Source organism: Salarias fasciatus, chromosome 10, assembly GCF_902148845.1.
Source record: "Salarias fasciatus chromosome 10, fSalaFa1.1, whole genome shotgun sequence".
In the NCBI taxonomy this organism is placed as follows: Eukaryota; Metazoa; Chordata; class Actinopteri; order Blenniiformes; family Blenniidae; genus Salarias; species Salarias fasciatus.
This window is the reverse complement of record NC_043754.1, coordinates 25,497,973-25,513,005: the sequence shown is the minus strand read 5'-3', so window position 1 is coordinate 25,513,005 and position 15,033 is coordinate 25,497,973. Positions and strand designations below refer to the sequence as shown.

Genomic DNA, 15,033 nt, shown 5'->3' with positions numbered 1-15,033 from the left:
CCCTCTGGGCCGGCGCTCAGGGCAGCAGCTACACTTCAATCTAACAGGGCAGCAACACTTCTGCTGGGCCGCGTTTCTACGTCGTCTCTGCAGCTAAAGGCAATCTGCCGCGGGAAAGAAGAGACCGGGCGGCGTTCAGACAGGAGTCCAACGCTTCCCCCGCTCAGCGAAGACATCCAGAGCGCAGAGCCGCGGGCCGGGAAGCTTCGGCTCCGAGCTGCCGTGGTTCATCACGCCGTCGCTTCTGGTCACCAGCAGAAACTCTCATCCAGCCCCCGAGCCACGGTTTGAACACCGCCGCTTGAGGAAGTCGGTGTGTTTAGAGGAAACCCAGAAATACAAAACATCTATGAAGCTGAGCTGGACGGCATGGGGGGGAAATAAAAACCTGGACTACAACTGTAGAAGCAGAGATTAGCTCAACGTTTTACTGACCTACATCAAATAAAGCAGATTAAGTATAAAAACATAAAAACCATTTTTACTCAACGGTACAATGAATGTAGAACATATAAAATAAGGGTGAAGAAGTTCTGGAGGGATGACTACTGGATCTGGAACGGGACCGGGCTGCGAACAGACGCTTCATTTTGAAAGCGTGCATTTAAATTCCCATTCGCCGGGATTACATTTTATTGGGGAAAAAACCAGCGCTTCTTTCCTGGGATTAACTCCATCAGTTTTTTCCCATAAATCATCTAACCTCTATTGAGGTTACAACGTTCTGCCGGTTCGAGGAGACTAACAAACCAAACTCGGTCATTCATTTTATTGTGTTCATTGCAGTGGCGATCTGCGAGCTGGGACGCACTCATGCTGGGTGATTTCTGAATTTCAGGTTGATTAAACCTGTTTTGAGCCTCCTTTAGGACGCTCTGCTCATTTCCTGACCAACAGGAAGCTTTTACCGTCACGCCCCATCACTGATCCTGCTGCTAGGGGGGGACGGGGGTAACTGGAGGTAGGTGGGGGCAGGAGGGGGCAGGAGGGGGCAGGACGGGGTAGGTGGGGGCAGTTGCCAATAACAGCGACGTCAGTCTGACTGAATCTGACTGAATCCCTGCTTGAATCTGCCAAATCTCTCATTTCCCTTCCCGGCCATCTGACAGAGCCGTAGGAGTTTTGCTTTCTGGAGAGGCTGAAGTGTTCACGTCAGTATTCACCATCAACCGCTCCGCAAACAACAGATGTCAGCTAAATATTTCTCTTCTGTCAGGCTGCCAGGCAGCGCTCATCGGCAGAGAGAAGCACCTGCAGCCTCGTAGCAGCCAATTTAAAATGATAATGAGTCGACCCAAAGTCACCTCGGAGCCGGCGCCGCGGCGCTGGGCGGCCGCTCGGCTGCGTTCCGGCGCTGGAGCGGCCGCCGCTCACACAAAAGACAGAGACACGGGAGGTACTGTCATTATCATCATTTCAGGGAAATGCCTCCGTATGAAGCAGGGGAGGACCGAGGCTCAAACAGGTCTGGGATCTGCCACTGCCTCGCCGCGCTCCCAGAACAGGGCCCGCACCGCAGGTTGAAAACCATTTACATAAACATCCACTCAGGAAGACGTTCCAGCTTGCATTAAAAAATAGAAAAAAAAAGTGCAGCGAGTAAAATGTGAAAAGAACTGACGGCGTCAGCAAAGTGGCGGCGTCGGCCTGCTGACGCTGACATTTACCTGGAGGCAGCGCTGAGCCTCCCAGCCGCGCTAAACACACACACACACACACTCACGGTGAAAGAGTGCCGCGTCAGACCATCTGGCGGCGTCGGGACCCCACGCCGGCGCCTCCTGATCACACACACCGTGGGCTACAAGATGAACATCGACCTGAAGGACGCTCGCCACAAACAAGTGCAGCCAAAGTTTGCGAGAGGAGAAAGCGGCGGGGAGACGGCGGGCGACTCTGTAACGACCTCCCCTAAGCGCTCCGACGTGACATTTTATCTCTTTCTGGAGCAGAAAATCACGTTGGAAATACAGTGGCAAATTGGATTTCCACAGTACGAGCCAGACTTGTACTTTGAGGCGGCGCGCAGCTCCACTGAATTAATATTGACCAGCATCGACTCCACTGACCTCGACAGTTCAGACCGCAACCAGAAAAACGCTCCGCCGGAAAGCAGCCCTGTGTTTAACTGTGGAGAGCAATCGGATTTGTACTCTTCTCTCAACTATTAAGAGTTTCTTAAAGCAAATGCTAATTTAGCCGCCGTCACAGCGTCCTGGGAGGAGGGCAGAGTTCTTCAGGATCAGGACTCTCCTCTTGGAAACTGCAGTTACTGCTCCGAGCAGTGATTATTCCTTCATTTAGGTCGTCTGAATAACACACACACACACACACACACACACAGCTGTGTGTCTACAGCACACTGTTCACACTCTCAGAGGGATTCATCAATAACACTTTCCTAAAGGAGTGCAAGTATTGACCTTTAGCTTCCTGATGACACCGAGCACCAATACCAGTATTTATGTTTTAATCTGATGTATTTTCATGTTATTTTTAACCCAGATGTAAACAACAGACTAAAATAATATGTGATTATTTTATACCCGATAGCCGAAGGCACAAAGTGAAGGAAAACTCAAACAAACTGCAGGCAGGGGCAAGAGAGAGAGCACTGTTATCTGGCAGAGCTCATTCCAAAGCATAAAGGCGACATCATCTGCGTAAATGTTCGTGATTACCTGACTACACTTCCCCACTGGGGTTCGATAAAGTTTCTGAAATCTTGAATTATTTCAGATCATATTCGCTCTCATCATCTGAACTACCGTACCACGATTTGTTAGTCAGATGTGGAGCAGCTCCACTCAACAGCGACTAGCATGTTAATGCTAATGCTAATGCTAATGCTAATGCTACCTCCAAAGCCTCTGATTGATTGGATGACCACATTAAGATACTGGGTGAAAAAGGAAGAAGTTTCTTGATAGCGTGTTACTTCCTGTGCCGCTGACACGTGGCTCCCTGCACTCAGCCATCCATCAGTTTTACTTACAATTTAGATTCAATTAGAGAAGCTGGAGCTGAGAGTGTCTGTTTGAGGCTGCTGACCTTGAGGGAGGTGAGTCAAAGCCTGAATGAAAGGCTGAAGCCCAGAGGAGGAGGAGGAGGAGGGGGTGAGGGGGGGGGGGTGAGAATGAAAAGAACTGAGAGGTGACGGTACCGACAAAAGAGAAGAGGGGATAAAACCATGCACACACACACACACACACACACCGCGGAGATGGATTTCTGCCGTCCCACCGAGCCTCATTCTCCGCTGCAGCAATGTCAATCAGAATGAAAATGAAAATCTTTGCGACTCAAATTGGATTTGCTCTGATGAAGGTCATTTCATTGGGCTAAAGAAGAGCAGGCTAATTCACCAAATGAGGATTGATTCTGATTGTTCTGCCGCTCGCTCCGTCTGTCTTCAGCTGCTTATCCTCCAGTATCGCAGAAACCTGCCCTGGCTTCACCTACACTGTACCCCCCCCCCCCCCCCCCCCCCCCCCCCCCCCACCCCGCCATCCCGGACGCCGCTGGCACCGGGACTCCCACAAATGCAGCCCTACTCATCCTTCAAGCCTCACAAATGGAGCGTCTGGCATCACAAACACATTCTTATTTATTCAGACGTCCATTAGTGTAAGGTTACCTTCACATGTGAGGACGGCGTGGCAGCGGGGTGTGTGTGTGTGTGTGTGTGTGTGTGTGTCTGATCAGCCGCACCGCTTTGTCTCCATTTGTGACAAATTTATTAAAAAAATGTTGAAACAGGTGAAATTTGGGGGGAAAAAAATAGAGTACAGTGTTGAAAACGACCATATGGTTCAACCTGTTTGAATGTAATGATATTTACCGTAGTTCTATTTATCTGAGAATGCTCCTGAGGGAATAATAAAAAAGCACTCAGTCTGCAGCTTTATAACGATCGCTCATTAATATCATTCAGGACGGTCGTCAAGATGTTTCTGATGAATGAAACGACACGGTGCCACTGTCTTTCCCTTTTCACAGTTCAGTTATTCACAATATTAGTTTTTCTATTTCAATTCTTCATTTTAGGTGAAATCACCACCAAAAAACACCAACGGCTAAGACATGTTATCTTCCATTCCTGTGTCGAGTTGCAGATCTAGAATCTGAAGCCACCAGCCGTCTTCTTCCACGGCAGGATCTCCTCCGTCCAATCAGGATCAGAGTCTCGAGATAAATAATACCGTCTCGGCCTGAACGGGCCGACCAGGCACTGCTAGCAGTCCGACACGGCGCGGCATGCTAACTGCAGCTTCCTCACCGTCTACTTTGATTCTCTGGAAATCGACATCGTTTCCAAAACACTGACACGAAAAGAAAAGACGTTTTTCAAGTGAACATGATGCAGTTTCACTTGAAACGTGGCACAAACCGGGCCTCACGAGGGACCGGCACAACCGGGACAGGGCTGGACTCACTCGAAGGGCTCGCTGGGGTCGCTCTTCTGCAGCTCGGCCGGGATGGGGATCCGCTTGTAGTACATCTCCCAGTCGAAGGCGCCCCGCATGGCGTCGCCCGCCTGCGTCTCGTAGCCGAAGTTGTCGTGGTCGATGACGTCGATCATGGGACACACGATGGTCTTTCTGTTCTGGGCGATTCGATCTGAGGAGGTGCAGATGGAGGAGGCGATGCAGAGAGAGAGAGAGAGAGAGAGAGAGAGAGAGAGAGAGAGAGAGAGAGAGAGAGAGAGAGACCTTCTTGAACTGAAGAAGACGGCGGGCGTCAAAGGAAACGCCGTTTTCACAGCTCAGACACGCCAAGACGTCTGACATTTCAAAGCACGTCAGCCGATACCTTCATCTGAAATGTCAGACTGGGCCTGAAAATGGACTTCTCCTGTTGGGTTTTCTGTCTTCCTCGTCTCCTCAGTCCCTACATACTTCTAATCCACGGGCTCCGGGTTCCAGGGAAGTCTGTCTTCCTGCTCCAGTCGGTGATTTGGTGACTCTACAGCTGCTAATAACCCAAAGACCAAAGCGCTAGTGGACGATGGACACATGTAAAGACGGATGGCCTTAATAATGCTGACAGAAAGGATTTCAGAGTGATGAATGAGTGATGAGTGAGATACCCACTCCACATATTGCTCCGTAACGAGCGCTACATGACGGTAAACATACATCACTCGGAGCTGCAGGAGGCTTTATTCAACGTCTTCAGTAACTGATACCAGCTCCATGTCATCCCTCACGCCCAATAAACACCGTGACAGCCACCAAGTCTACCGAGGTGTTCCCTGATCACTCTGAGCTGTTCAGGAACTTTCTAAACCTTAAAAATGACATTCTGACCGTGTTTGGAGGCGACTTAAAAATGCTAATTAGCTGCTCGACTCTCTTGCAATGAGAACCCGCAGCTAGTAAAGACTGTATTCAGGACAGTTTGAGTTTCAGTGAGGTTTTGGTTTCATGAGATTAGGTCAAAAAATGATGGAACTTGTAGCTGAAAACCACGTCTGGTCCTGACTCGGAGCTCCCGCTCTGTCGCTCACCCAGCATGGGAGGCAGCCAGTTGACGTTGGCCTCGCAGTGGGAGTCCAGGAAGGTGATGACCTCCCCCTTCGCGGCGGCGGCGCCCAGCAGCCGCGTCCTGATCAGGCCCTCCCTCTTCTTGGTCCTCAGGATGCGGACCTTCGGCAGCCGCATCATGTACTCCTCCAGCGCCGCCTTGAGGTGCTCTGAAAGCAGAAGAAGACAGCGGAGGGTGTGAGGCGGCGTCGGCGTGAAGCCTCTTCATTTCCTCTGGCTGAACACATCAGGTGAGGCGGGGACCGGCGGCACGGACCGGGCGCCGCTTCACAAATGGCGACGCTGCAGGAACAAAGAAGACCGAGCCATTAGCGATCGCTATCAAAGCAGACATCTGCCGCCGCCACATGCTGCAGACCTGGAATGTTCCCCTGCAGGACGCACATCTTCACAGCACCGGCTCATCCGGACCGGGAAGCCTCGGCGTTTCACCGGCTTCACTGCAGCCATTAGACGGAATGTTCCCCTCAAGAGGAAGGAGCCAAACACAGCAAAGAAAAACAACTAAAGCTGCACCTCCTAATGCCAGGCCATAAAGTCTTAAAAAAAAAAACATGATAACATTACCAAAACCCACAATGCCCTGTGAGAGAATCCCGCTAGAACATGGGGGGCTCACGGCGAGCCGGATGTTGATAAAGCTCGTACAGGTCCAACGCCAGACGAACAAGGCCTGGTACGTACCCAAATACAGCTGAAGGTGAGAAACCACCGTCTGATGAAGGTTAAAAGAAGGCAGAGATCAGCCAGACGGACGGCTCCAGTCTGGGTTCACATCTGTCATCGCAGGAATCAATCCCAGCATAAACGCAGCCTGTAAATCTTCCTGCTCACTTTTGACAGGACCATGAACTGACCGTGGAGCCACGGCGATGTCAGGATGACGTCTGCTGAGATTCAACCGAGTCTTCATCTCATACTGTCCATGGACTGATTCGATTCAACTCTACTGGCTCCAGCACAGCCTGGCTCTGCAGGAAGTCTCCTCTGAGTTTTTCCTGGAATAGTGTTGCATTCACAGCTATACAAATAAAGTTTGAACTGAACTGGCTGATTTTAATAGACGCAGTCTTCTAACAGAGAGCAGATGCACAGTTTGGTGTTTTGGTTTGCTTGTTCTTTCACTGCGATATCTTTTTGTAAAATCAAAAGTCTCTGCAGATACTGAATTCTCAGAAGCAATAAAGTGTCTTTTACTTGTTAAACCTTGTTGGTTTCTCTTTTTTTGTGTGTGGTAATAATTAAAAGATAAGATAGTGGCAGCTTTATCCTTTAATTCGGTTCCCAAGTCTAATAATTGCTTTTCAAAGTAAGACAAACTGGAGTCTTTGTGAGCCCGAGCGATCAGTCAGATTGTGTTTTAACTGCTGATAGTGATATTCTGCAGGCCATGAAGCCTCAAAGCCACCGCACAGTCACGCCAACAGCCTGAGCGCCGTTTTACCATCAGAGACTGTCCAGTAAAACCAAATCGCGTCTATAAATCATCTTCATATTTTCTTCAGCGCTCGTATCGCCAGGCCATCTCGAAACAAAGAGGAACAAGCAAAGGAGTAGAAAGAAGCTGCCACTGTTAGAATACAGAAGGAGTCCCGGCATTAATAAAATATCCGCTCTGTCAGTGTTCCTTGTCGATGGAGCGTGGTACAAATGGCCGACTGTCACACAGCGAGCCCCCCCCCCAACGGCTAATTGGGTGGCGCATATCAGAGAGAGGATGGAGGGAAGGCGGCATCCTAAACTGCAGCTTCTGATGCGCCGAGCCGAACGTCTTTATCTGGCTTCCTGCGTTAATCTTGATCTCTGCCTCCATCCTTCCTCCCAGGTGCCTCTGGGGGACGAACTTCTGAGACGTGATCGACGGCCGGAGAGTCCAGGACCAACAGAAGCCCCGGCCCGGCGGGTCTGGCCGTCAGCCCCGCTCCCTCCTCCGCACTCTTTCCTCTCGCTGGTGATTTATTTTTAATGAGCTGCAGTAAATGACAGCCCGTCTCCTCCAGTCAGCCCCGGCGACGCTCCGGCCTCCAGAGACCGGCGTTCGGACGAGAGCGGATCCCATCACACGTTATTAAAGCAGAGCAAAGCAAATTACAGGCGGGCAGTAATCAAGAGCGCAGTGAGGGCTGCTGTCTGTCAGGCTGTCACCCAGCTCTCCGACGGCTGAGCTTCCACCGCCGCTGCCTCGAGTGGTCCGGCTCCAATTAGAAACAAGAGACGGCTCACTCCCCAGGACGCTAATCCAGCCTTCCAGAGACACTAAGGCCCCTTTTACAACAGCTCAACACATTCCTCTTCTTTCTAAAAACGTTTCTGAACGGCAACGGCAGAAACACTGCTTCAAACACGGTTTCTAAAGAAACTCTAGTAAAACCACGTCCATGCGGTTCGTCCTGGATCCACACTGTGGACTAACTAGTGACTCACAGCATGGCGAGACGCTGCCGGCTGAGACGGGGGACAATAGCTTCGGGCTCTGGAGGGTCAGTGTGGATATCAGAGGAAAAGGCCGGCCCTCACCTCCAGAACGCGGCAATAAATCAGCCCATTAGCCATTAACCGGCGGGGGGCTGATTGAAGCCGGACCTTTGGCCCGCACGCCGCGACACTCGCACAACCCGCCTAATGACGGACGGCCGGATTAAACAATGGACATTTGCATGGCGTGTACGGCACATTCAGAGCCGGAGAAGAGGAGCAGCAAAGGTTACAGCGTCTAATTACCACCGGTTAATTCAAACCCGGAGAAATTGGAATATGGCGCTTCTGGATTGCCAGAATCCGGCGGGGCAATAAATCACGGTAATGAGAGCAGGCCGGTGTCGGCAAACACATTAGTCATTATTAGAAAGTGAAATCCAGAACATGATTATGGGCTCAGACGGTATCGACGGCTGGGTCACGTCCAACGACCTGAGTCACCGGACAGGTGGTTCAGCCGGGACGGGAAGGACAACCGCTGTGGTGTGACTCATCAGGGCGAGACTGGACTGGACTGGACTGTGAGGGGAAGGACGCAGACCACGGGGGACACGGCGTCACATGGACCAACGTGGAGATAACGAAGTGAAGCAGAAAGCAGCAGGAAGCCACGTCTCTGAAGAGGAAGAGGAGCGAGATGAAGTGCGAATGGCAGCAGACGAGAGCCGCGCACCTTAAAGTCTATCAAGTCCTCCGTGACCCCCGTCAACCCGGGCCGGGTAATGAGGCTGACCTTCCCGGGTCGGCCGTGAGCTGCGAACGGCCCGATAGCAGAAGGCACCTTCTCCAGGCGGCGAGCGAGGGCAGCGATTAGGGCGCAGGTTCAAGAGAAGCCTGTAATGAGGCGGTTTTATCGGCTCTCAGCCTCCGATCGGGACGAGGAGCCGGAGTCTGAAGAACGTCTTCATGCGTTAGAGAGGTGGGAAATGTCAGCGCGGCGATAACCGCCTCCTGTGGAGAGTGCAGGCCTGACAGTCAGCCAACTCCCGGAAAAGGAACAGAAAACTTCATCCAGAGAACACTCTCCTCACTCAGCCTCTCAGCAGCCGGACGGCCGAGGAAATAAAACAGAGAAACGAGTTTTACTGAAGTTAAGACCCGTAACGATAAATAAAGTTTTTTTTTTTGTAATTCTTAATCAAGGGATTACGACAGATTAATAGAATCAAATAAAATTAACAGATATTGGAAACTAATTCAGTCATACTTTGGTGATTTTATTTAAACAAACTAAATTGTTTACTTAATGTTGAAAATGTACGAAAATTCTTAGTTGAAGTGAAAATGGAAAAAAAAAAATGTCGCTGAATATCAAAACACTGTCAGTTTCTGAAACCGTTCCAGCTTCATACGGGAGTGACTGGATCAGTCAGGATGTTTGGTCTTGAGACTTTATTGTCCACTGATTGATTATTGGAAACATCCGATCAGCAGCTCCGTTATAAAGACGGCTCCCGTTGATCGCTGCCATCACCGACGAGTCGTCCTCGGTGGACGGGACGGACTCGGACGCCTGGTCCCTGCGGACGGCGCTAATGAGGCGGCTGACAGCGGCTCGGTGACGGAGCAGCCGAACCCACCAAGGCCCGTCTGCATCCACCCACACCCAGACGATGAGCGAGACGGAGGGAGGGACGCTCTAATGACAACCTGGAGGAAGGAGAGGCGGGGCGGGGGTCCAGGGTCCAGAGGTGGAAAGAAAACGGCATGCTGGGCAATGTTGTCTTTTAGGATAACTTCCTTTCTTCCCTCCTCCTGTTTTATCAGCACTTGACAGACGTTAAACACATCGCGCCTCGTCTTCCTTAAAACCTTAAATTATTATTATCCTTATTATTATTTCTGCCTAATTGAAGTTTATGTTGAGAATCAGAATCGGCTCTCAAAGGATCGTCATTAGCATCCATTACAGAGGGAAGAGGCGGCGTTCTGTCAGCTTAATGGCTTCAGTTTTAACAGCAAAACACTCATAAAAGCAAGTTAACCATAAAGCCGGGGAGAGAAATGAGGCACTTTCCGAGCAGAGGACTTGTTTCAGTGGGTTAGCAGCTTTTCCTGGTGAGCACAGACGCAGTCCAGGCTGCTAATTGAAAGAAGAGGCTTTCAGCGGCGAGGAGAACAAAGGTCTGTCTGCGGCGCAGACGGAGAGAAACCGCGCTGCTAACTACGCCGTTTTCTAAATGCTGCCATCATGTAAACGGGGCATCAGGCAGGTCGGACCAGGGCGGGGCCGGGGTGGGACCGGGGCCAGATCAGGGGTGGTCCGGGGCCAGATCGGTCCCTCTGCTGGTCCCAATGAAAAGCATCTGAACTCCGGTGACAAATCGAGGGAGCTGGAAGAGAAAACACCCAAACGCAGGTGTAAACATGCATCCTGCTGCTCTGATAGCGATGCTAAAGCGGCTCTGGAGCGCGGTGAGCTGAGCTCGCAGGCAGACACATGGAATGATTCGCCCCGTCTCTCTTTTCTCGCTTTCATCACCTCGTGACGCGACGGCAAAGCGCACATCTGTAATCCATCTCTGATCAGCCGCCGTTTAAGCTGTGTGTGTCTTGTGCGATGAGGAGAAAACAGGGGTGTGTTGCTTTAGGGGATGAAAAATCTGCTTCTCTCATCACAGACTCTCCCTCAGCATCCTCCGCGTTTTTAATGACGGCTGCAAAACAAAACAAAACCTAAAAAAAAAAAAAGAAAAAGCGGCGCTTCAGATGTTCCCAGCCTGGCAGCGGGCTGGAACGGGGAGGGATGTGCGATGGAGTTCACAGGAGCAGCCGAATATTTTGGAGGAATAAATTAGCAGCTTGGTGCTTTGGTGTGGCGCCAAGACTTCTGGGAAGTAATCCAGCACCTTGGAAAGACAAGATTTGGATGCCATATTGGATCCACTGTAATTTGAGGTTAATTGAATTGAAAATCCCTCTTGCATTGACTGGGAAAAAAAAAGGGAACTGTGCAGACGGGGGGTGCGGGGCTGGATAGAGAGCGAGCATGTGTTGGGCTTTTCCTGCAGATGGTTTGTAGATCCAGTAAAGTTACGCCGTCTCACACAGAGAGGCCATTCAAAGTCACCGCTTCAGCTCAAACACACGACTCTTCCTGTTGGAGGGACCCAGGAGAAGAACTCCACCTCCCCCAGCGGACACACTGCGTCCAGCAATCTCAACTCACTGGTTTCACAATCACTTCCTGTTTCTTCTGCTGTCGGACGATAGCACCACCTGATGGTACGCAGTGGGATTACGAGAGGATTTTGTTAGAATAGTTCCAGATTAAATCTCCATAGCTGAGTCTACAGGCTACAGTCGCCATCTTGTTTTGTCTTTTCTCGTTAGAACATGAAATAAATCTGTTTCCACTGTTTTTCCCAGACAGCTGTCTAATTGATCCCAGCAGGCGGCGGAGGGAGTAATCAGGCCATCCATCAGGAGGAGGGTGACGGCGAGGGAGGCGTGCCGCGGTGGTCCTGCTGAGAGGGGCCGTCTCCGTCCCCGAGCTCAGTTAACCATGATGGATGCTTCTGGACTCGCACTGTCCCCACTTTAATCACACTCCGCCGTGAAGACGTCTGAGCGCAACAATATGCCACAGAAGACAAATGAAAGGAAACGACTTCACCCACCAGAAAAAAGAAAAAAGAGAAATAAGGCTGGAGCGTGCAGCTTCAAAAAAAAAATCCCTGAATCAGATTTTGGAGAGATATTTAAACAAACATGTCATCTGTTGCTATGGAAACATCCTCCAACACTGAACTGCATCCGTGGGATGGGGGCGGGACTTGTGGATTTAACTGAGCATTTCTATTGGACGAGGGATTAGGAAACATTCTGGAAGTCATCAGATCTGAGACACAGATTACATAGATCATGAAAACATTCAGAGCTGCAGTCGGCATCTGGAATGTTAGATAGAGCATCTTCCTCCTCCAACATCCAGATTATAGAGCATCTTCCTCCTCCAACATCCAGATTATAGAGCATCTTCCTCCTCCAACATCCAGATTATAGAGCATCTTCCTCCTCCAACATCCAGATTATAGAGCATCTTCCTCCTCCAACATCCAGATTATAGAGCATCTTCCTCCTCCAACATCCAGATTATAGAGCATCTTCCTCCCTCTAACATCCAGATTATAGAGCATCTTCCTCCTCTAACATCCAGATTATAGAGCATCTTCCTCCTCTAACATCCAGATTATAGAGCATCTTCCTCCTCCAACATCCAGATTATAGAGCATCTTCCTCCTCTAGCCTCCAGATTATAGAGCATCTTCCTCCTCCAGCATCCAGATTACAGAGCATCTTCCTCTTCTAGCATCCAGATTATAGAGCATCTTCCTCTTCTAGCATCCAGATTATAGAGCATCTTCCTCCTCCAACATCCAGATTATAGAGCATCTTCCTCCTCTAGCCTCCAAATTATAGAGCATCTTCCTCCTGTAGCCTCCAGATTATAGAGCATCTTCCTCCTCCAACATCCAGATTATAGAGCATCTTCCTCTTCTAGATTATAGAGCATCTTCCTCCTCTAACATCCAGATTATAGAGCATCTTCCTCCTCCAACATCCAGATTATAGAGCATCTTCCTCCTCCAACATCCAGATTATAGAGCATCTTCCTCCTCTAACATCCAGATTATAGAGCATCTTCCTCCTCTAACATCCAGATTATAGAGCATCTTCCTCCCTCTAACATCCAGATTATAGAGCATCTTCCTCCTCTAACATCCAGATTATAGAGCATCTTCCTCCTCCAACATCCAGATTATAGAGCATCTTCCTCCTCTAACATCCAGATTATAGAGCATCTTCCTCCTCTAACCTCCAGATTATAGAGCATCTTCCTCCTCTAACATCCAGATTATAGAGCATCTTCCTCCTCTAACTCGTCCACTAGCTCTGTGAGTTTTGATTCAGGTTAACACCAAACAGAGAAAAACAGAAACCCCGGTTGTTTTTTTACCAGGTTGCCAACAAAGTGTGAGCGGTCCTGCGCTGAGTAATCAACCCGACGCAGGAAATGACAGCTCATTTGATGCTTTCCTTTCATCCGCAGAAGAAAGCTTTCATTTTGGGGGCTAGAAGCAACATATTTGAGCAACAGAAATCACAGAAAAAAAGAAGGAGGTGTTTCTTTCAGTCATAGCCTTTAATCAAAACCCAGCAGGTAGCTGCAGCGGCTCCATCGCATTATCCTCTATTGATGCTGCAGCGGAGGAAAGGAATGGCTCCTTATGATAGATCTCCACTGTTATGATTGTTGAATGTCAGCGGGGAATATTGGAAGAAAAAAAAAAGAGGAATCCGATTGAGGCCCTGTTGGCGCGACGCTCCAAGAAAAAAGATGTTTTCCTTTCAGAAAAGTTTCTTGTTTTCAAGGAAATGTTTTGAAAACCATGTAGGGAGCCTGTTAGGCCACTAGTGGGTGCTGTTGGTTGTTCTTCTAATGGAACCACACACACACTGCAGACAACAATACATTGTAAACATTAACAATGGAACCCCTTCACAATCAGAGAGAACCCGTTAGCAGAACCGCGGCGGTTGTGTAAGTCAACGGAGCCTGAGGGTTTTCAAAAAGTTCCGCCTTGGGAATTATTTTGAAAAAGTAGCGTTTCAGAGACTCTGAGCTCCACTGTGGTGTAAAGAGACTGGGAATCCGTCGGGACGGACAGCGGAAGCCGACGTTTCGCTGCCAGCCGTCTCCGTCTGATCAGACTCGTCCAGGCCGGTGAAGATTAGCCGGAGACGAGCGACGCGGCGACCAACAGGAACAGCGGCCACCCGCAGAGAGACCGAGGACCTGATCCGAGTCCGGGAGAGACAGACATCACTCCCACTGATCCCACATATGGCCGTCCAGGAGGAGACAGGACGGGAAAATGAAGAGCAGGCAGAAGGACGGATGAAGAGCGGCGGACACTCCCTGACCTTACGGGAGGTAGTACCAGCACCGTACTGCCACTGCTCAAACCCAGACACGAGGCTGATCCAGTCTGTTTCACCTCCAGACTCAACCTAACGGAATGTGATGAATGATTAAAACAGATAACTTTACAAACAGACGGAGTCCACCATTAAAGACGATGAGGAAATCCAGAAAGACACAAAATGTGACGAGACCGAGACAGGAAGACCGAATGAAAACAGGAGGAGAGTTTATAGAATATCAGTGAGGAAAGCATCATTAGAACACGCACACACACACACACGCGCACACGCACACGCACACGCACACGCACACACACACACACACACACACACACACACACACACACACACAGCAGATGTCAGGAAGCAGTCAGATGTGTGAAACATGAAAGTGGAAATGACAGAAACAACACGACAGCAGAAGACGAGAGATCGGATATGAGAGGGACGGACAGCAGAGACGGAGAGATGAGGGACAGACAGAGAGGGATGAGACGGAGAGATGAGACGGAGAGAGAGGGATGAGACGGAGAGAGAGGGATGAGACGGAGGACCTTCAGGAAAGAGAGAAGGCAGCAGCAGCAGGTTTTAGTGTTTTCTGAGTCAGTCAGTCCTGCTTCAGTGAACTGTAACACACACACACACACACACACACACACACACACAGCAGACAGATGAATGTAAATATTATGGGCTGTCGTCCTGCTCTCTTTCTGGTCCTGTGTGTTCGTGGGCGGAACTGAGAATGAATCCGGTGTGTGTGAAATCACAGGTGAGTTTTCCTCGCGGCGTCACACACACACGGCGACAGCTTGAGCAGGAGGAGTGTGAACACACTTCCTTCAACAGACGGCAGAGTTTGGCAACAACAGTCGCGGTGCGACTTCCGAGGCGAGCTCCAGCCCGCCGGCCGTCACTCCGCTGGAGAGCGTTCTGACCCAGAGCAGCAGCTAGCGCTAGCGTTAGCTCACAGCACGGCCCAGTTCCAGGACCCGCAGCGGCTCCGAAGACGAGAAAATACAGTATTGGACATCGCTGGAATAATGAAAACATTTCAGACAGTTGATCTGGAAAAATTATT

At 50.0% G+C, this 15,033-nt stretch overlaps 1 protein-coding gene across 1 annotated transcript in view; it reads right to left on the bottom strand.

Moving 5' to 3' along the window:
• Positions 1 to 15,033, bottom strand: part of LOC115395480 (polypeptide N-acetylgalactosaminyltransferase 10) — a 64,481-nt gene that overhangs the window by 14,319 nt on the left and 35,129 nt on the right. The window contains exons 5-6 of the mRNA XM_030101047.1: positions 5,510 to 5,695; positions 4,437 to 4,620 (exon numbers count right to left, since the gene is read on the bottom strand). Of these exons, the coding sequence (XP_029956907.1) occupies positions 4,437 to 4,620; positions 5,510 to 5,695 (370 nt within the window). The remainder of the gene's footprint in view (positions 1 to 4,436; positions 4,621 to 5,509; positions 5,696 to 15,033) is intronic.